At 33.8% G+C, this 6,418-nt stretch overlaps 1 protein-coding gene across 1 annotated transcript; it reads right to left on the reverse strand.

The window, feature by feature from the left end:
- Nucleotides 1-3,117: 3,117 nt before the first annotated feature.
- LOC21401577 (endoglucanase 16) lies at nt 3,118-6,201 on the reverse strand. The gene is made up of 7 exons (XM_010100076.2): nt 5,910-6,201; nt 5,592-5,804; nt 5,068-5,268; nt 4,809-4,886; nt 4,524-4,673; nt 4,109-4,381; nt 3,118-3,480 (listed from the first exon to the last, which is right to left on the reverse strand). Exons 1-7 carry the CDS (start codon nt 6,126-6,128, stop codon nt 3,157-3,159), a joined length of 1,458 nt encoding a protein of 485 aa, XP_010098378.1. The 5' UTR covers nt 6,129-6,201; the 3' UTR covers nt 3,118-3,156.
- Nucleotides 6,202-6,418: the final 217 nt, after the last annotated feature.

The raw sequence follows: 6,418 nt of genomic DNA on the forward strand, positions 1-6,418 counted from the left end.
ACGATATCTTCACAGGAGCTTCCCCATCTTCAACAATATAACTTAAGGATAAATTTTTTCCTTGTGGCCGAATCCCAAGCACATTTCTCACCAAATCTATAAGAACAATATAAGTTGTGTTGGTGGGGACCAATATCCCCTTCAGTTCACAACCAATGTATCTCGAAGCACGGTCCCAATGTCTATTATACTTGATGAAGACATTCAATCCAGCAACCATTTCTAAATAATTTCAAAAATAATAACTGTTAATCAACATGCAATTACTCATAGTCATCATCGAGTCATCAGAAATGGCCAGTCATAACAATGTGTAATGGCCGGTCATAAGGCAGTCATAACACTATAGGTCATTTCAGTCATAATATTATGACTGGACGGTTATATCACTATGACTGCCTTACGGCCGGTCATAATACTATGATCGGACTATGATTTGTCATTTTGACTCATACTGCTATAATTTGACTCGTAGACAATGACTCATACTGTTATGACTGACTGGTCATAGTATTATGACCGGACATATAACACTATGAGTCATAATACTATGATTCCCAATGTCAACTATGTCTTTGACGTGGTGGTCATTACAATAAGTTTACATACCCATTATAAACCATCCAAAATCTCAAATTGACGAAGGATAGTATCAATTCTTATCACATTAAGTTCAACCCAGTCATTTTTTTTTTGAGTTCTATGTACTAAGTCTCCCAAAAAATAAATTTAAAAAGAAAAAAACAAAAGAAAAACAAAAAATTGTGTACCAACCTCGATGTGGTGCACAACCGGAGTATTAGCGACGAGGAAATGAGGGCGTAGGGAAGAGAGAGACCGAGTAGAGAGAGAGGCCAAACTTGAGAGAGAGAGAGAGAGAGAGATCGTCGAAAATGAGGTGTAGAGAGAGAGAGAGAGAGAGAGAGAGAGAGAGAATGGGCAGGAGAAAGTTGAGAGTTTCTTTGAGGTGTTTTTTAATGATAATTTTGACCTAAGTAGCATAGAAATCATTTTATCTCACACTGCTGATATGGTAATGCTAGTTGTGAAAGTATACAAAAATGGTGTTAAAATTAATAATAATTTATTTAGGAGTGCTATTATTGAAATTACTCATTTCTTTTGTCTTTTAATTATTTTTTAATTGTTTTTCTTGATTTTTTGATTTTGATTCTTTTAGGATGTCCTATTAGTCGTGAACGTTTTTTACTGTCTAATTTGATAAAAATACATCATTAGCAAAAAAAAAAAAATGATGAAAATACATCAAAATATAGTCAGAATATACAATTTTTAATACAAATTTAATGATTAAAAAATATATTAATAACTTATTTTTTTAAAATCTTACTGTAAAAATGTCTCTTTTAATGACCGTACGTACAACATGAATTGTTTTTCACGGTTTATATGGACAGGATTTAGAGTGGTGGAATTTATAATTGTAAGTTTCTGAATTGCAGTTAACAACTTTTTGCAATAGGAAGATTCATGAAAGTTTTATTAAATATATGAAAGAATTTTTGGTAATTGCTTTATATAATTAAGGTATCATCACTCGGCATTAAAGTACATGTTAACAATTTTGATAGTTGCCACTACTCGCTATTACTTAGCGTTTTCTTTCATTTATCCTTTTTGTGGAGATATTGAGCGCGTTTAGAATTCATTTTAAAATGATTTTATTTTTTGTATGAAAATGAAAATATTTTCAATCTCAGACAAAAATTATTTTTGAAAATGCGTTTGGTAGTTTTATCAAGAGATTATTTTCAATATAAAAAAACCCATTAATATCTCTTTCTCTTTCTCTCTGCTCAAGAGAGGAGAAAAAAAAATAAAAAAAAAATGAAAAACGACTAAAAGTCATTTTTTATTTCTCTCTCATTTTACACTAAATTAAAAAATCGTTTTCATTTCTATTTTTTATCTTTATTACGTCAAACGACATTTTAGAAACGTTTTCATTTTTTCTTTCTCGAAAAATATAAAAAAAGGGATCAATTCCAAACACGGTCGTTGTATTTTTTTTTTTTCACATTTTAGAGAATGTATAATACACACTCGTACATTTTAAAGTAGTCAAGTCTTGAAGTTAGCTCAAATAGTTGGATACGTAAGTGCAAGTGTGTATCTATTAGAATTTGAATCATAATATATATATATATATATATATATTTTAAAATAAAAGCCATAAGTCCTACACTGTATAAAATTAAAAAAAAAATTTGCATATAAGGTAATTTGTCAAATCAAATTTAAACAGTATAATACCATTTTAGCTAGCAATCATTGACCAAAATAAGTTTTTTTAGTATTCATAGACTTAAAAATCTATATAGAAAATGCTCTCTCAATTGTAGTTGTTGCAATGGGAAGAATTAATGTCAACACACAAGCATATAAACTAATGGGAAACAGAGACACTAAAAGGAGGTGACGAAAATTAGAATATAGAGAGTTCTGCATTTGGATGTTAAAACAACCAAAGAAAATGAGAAAAACATGCATGATGTTAGGTTGCTGACTCCATCATCAATCTCTAGTTTCTAGTCGTGATCTAGTAGGGCTTCTTTTTTTTTTTTAAATTTTTTGCTCAGCATCTGGTAGGGTTTTCTTTTAGAAGATGTTTAGCTTTAGGTCTATCATTTAATAGAGCATGATTAGGCTTATCTATTTTAAAGTAATAAGAAATATAGAGAAATAGCCCTATTGTAGAAGTAGAAAAATATATGTCATTTCCTAAACATTATTGCATTAATCCTGTCTTCAGCTTCTCCCAAAGAATTATCCTCCAATTTGGGAAAACGACATATTGACAATGTCCCTGGACCCTGTTTAACAACCATTTGAACCTTCTCTTCATAATACAAATTGGGTAGATAGATATTTCCTTTTATTCTTTAATTGCTCATCACGTCAGTTTAATAATTAGGAGGTAACATACAAGTACTATAGCTAATTTAATTATAATAATAAATTCATAATGGGCCTGCGGATGCAACCAATAAAATTCTAACACCTAGAAAAAATATCTATTAACAATTAATACAAATTGAAGACTTCTTCATATTGGTGTTGGAAAAAAAAAAAAAAAAAAAAACAATGTTGGTTTTGTTAAACGTACAATACATGATCAACATATTATCCCATTGATCAGGCACCGGAGGCAAGCTTGGCGAGGACTCCAATGGCGAGGGAGTTAATGTAGGTGCATGGCTCGGTTTTGGAGGAATCCCAACGTTTGTCGTCGAAGTTGTCGTAACGGTCAGGTCCACCAACAATGGCACCGGTGAGCTCATGAAAGTTGGGACCGTTTTTGTTGAACCAGTTCACGAAGCTCATTGCGCAACTCACCACCGCGTTTTGCGACAATGCCGGCACCGACGAGCCTCTATGGTGCGCTTGCGTGGGCGGGTTCACTCCGAACCCGACCATGTACGATCTTCCTTCTGGATTATTTCCCAGGACATAGTCAATCTGCAAATATTTATTCCATTAAAATACAACACACATTAGGACAAAATCTGATTTAGTGTGCGTTTAGAAGGGAGATTCGTGTCATGGTTCGAATCATGGTTTGTGACTCGCTACAGTATTTTTTCTCACAAAAAATACACGTAAAACAAAAATAGTTCTGAATTTATAAACCAAACGTCTTGTTAGTGATCCATAGTTGAGAATGGACCGTTAGCTGAACATACTATCACAAATCTTTGACATTGGCGTGTGATTAATTAGACCATTTTTTTAGTGTAAATGTTAATATAAATGCTATAATATTCGACACTAAAAAATAAAAAGTGTGAGAATGTCATATTTAGTATGCTATTTTATAACATACTTTGGTACATAATGCTAAAGTACTACATCTACTTCTTGTTATAATTATATACGATTAAAAACTTGAAAAAGCAAACTGTTAATTTTAAAATACTTTAAAAATAACAATATTAATGATTAAATAAAAAAGTTACGACATCAACCAATAACAATCATAAAACAAAATTTGTCACATGTTATATTTGATGTTAAATTTGTCATACGTTTGAGACATTAAATTAGCATTGGATTATAAATGCTCTTAGCTAGCTGATAATGTACGTACCTGTTGCTTGGAGAAAGCCCAGAGGTGGGCTGAATCAAATTGCTGGTTTCCACAAGTGATCTTTTGGTTGAATCTGGCGAGGATGTCACTGTAGACGCTGAGCAGCAAAGCTGTGCCAGTGACATATTGGGTGTTGGCTCCGTCTCTCAAGTGAACCAAACCACCCGGAGATATGTAAATCTGGTGGAAAGGGCTTTCCGGGAGGACTGAACACACAAAGCTATTGGCTTGGTTCTTAAACGTCTCGAAGCTCTTCTCTCCTTCAAAATATAGCTGCAATATGTACATATATATATATATATATATAATATGATATAAAGAATTAGGCATTTTGTTATACGTGAGGTAGTGATTGGTGAAAGAAAAAAAATTTATGTTGATCACTAGTAGCGTGAAGACACCACTGATCCCGTACCTTAGTAAGAAGGATTTGGGCTCCGGCATATTTGAGGTCCCAGCTAAATTCGGCTACGTTAGCACTGATGGATTCTTCTTGTATGTATTTTAAGTACATGGGCTTCTTGGTGGCCATGTATAACCATGTTGCAGCCCATAGTAGCTCGTCCTGCATATTTTCCAACATTATTCAGAAATATCATATCATATCATATCATATATAGCAAGATTTTGTGCATCTAATATTGGCTCCACTTTCTAATGCGTTATAGTACTATAGTTTAATGAGCAGAATGGGAAATACATTATAGCCAGAGTAAGAGCAGTAGAAGGGGCATTCTCCGTCGTATGTTCCTTTATGAGATTTAGCAAACTCAAAAAGCTGCCAATAAAAAAAAAAAGAAAAAAAAGAAAACACATCACATATATAAATCATTATTTTGGTGCACTGAAACGAATTTTCTTAGGATATGATGAATGAAAGAATGAAGAGATATGTCATATGGAAATAAAACAAGCATATTATGAGAGAACACGAAATTTTTTTTTTCCTTTTTATGTACCAGTTTAGCTTTATTGAGGAGGCGACGAGCATAGGCATGATCGAAGCTTCTAAAGACAATGGAAGAAGCAGCCATGGCCGCAGAAGTTTCAGCTGCAATTTCGGTACCAGGCGTGTTCTCATCAATCTTCAACACAGTTCTCGGTGTCTGCATGTTTTCTGGTCGGATCCAACATTGATGATCAAGTACTGGGTCTCCCACCTTAATTAAGGGACACATACATATATATATATATATATATTAATTAGCTTAGTTTATACGAAAAAAACCACTAGGATTGTAATCATCTTGTTTGAAACGTATAAATTAATGTGTACACAAGAAGGAGCAAAGAAGCGAAAATTGGGTCATCCTTCAAATAAAATTGAGTTAGGTGTTTCTATTTTATTTATGGACTCCGGAATTCTAAAGTGACGAAAGGGATGGGCGTGATGACACCAATATTCTTTTTTTCTTGAGATAAAAAATAAGGAGCAGAGATGGGTTTTTTTTTTTTTTGTTTTTTTTTTGTTTTTGACGTTTACCTGAACATACAAACGGTTACGTCGAGAAGCGGCTTTGAGGAAGAAATCAGTACCCCAGCGAATGGCAGAATGGACATTTTCCAATTCCCCAGCTGCTTTAAGCTCGTTATTGTAAAACAGAGCTGCCCAAGAGAGAGTTGTCACCGTGAAAGCCATTGGAAGCCCATATTTCACATTGTCTCCAGCATCATAATATCCTCCAACAAGGTCCACCTACATTTAGAAATAAATGATCAAATTAAGAGAACGTGTTATTAATAGAAATACACTTTGTGCTTATGAGAAGGGGGAAAAAAAAAAACGAAGAAACAAAATTACATTTGCGAGTTTTCCATCATCGAGGCCGGAATCTCCTCTCCAGGGTACCCTATTTTTTGGAGGGAGTTTTCCTGATCTTTGTGCTTCTAGGAAAACAATGGACTTTGTTAGGGCGTCCTTGTAATTATAGTGACCATTTACACAAACTAAAACACCTTCAAACACAGCCAGCCATGCCAGGAAAATGGCTGAGGCTGCTTTTGTTGCGTGCGTGCCCATGAACTACAATACAGAAACTCGAATCACATGCAGAAACTAATCCAAAATAATCAAAATGTGGGGAATGCTGAGAGAAAATAATTAGTCTTGGAGGGGAGAGAATTATGGGATGCTAAATTCGGTAGAGGAACCAATGGTGTTAGCTTTTAGGCAAAGAAATTAAAGGAATCAATAATTGGTGGTTGAGTTTTGTGCTTGCTTAACAAAATTAGTTTGTTTTTAGGAAGGAAAAACAAAGCTATAACAGGTGGTGGTTTTGGCTTATCATGGCGGGAAAGCTGAGGAAGTTG

This window comes from Morus notabilis, unplaced genomic scaffold (assembly GCF_000414095.1).
Source record: "Morus notabilis unplaced genomic scaffold, ASM41409v2 Scaffold348, whole genome shotgun sequence".
NCBI classification, from domain to species: Eukaryota; Viridiplantae; Streptophyta; class Magnoliopsida; order Rosales; family Moraceae; genus Morus; species Morus notabilis.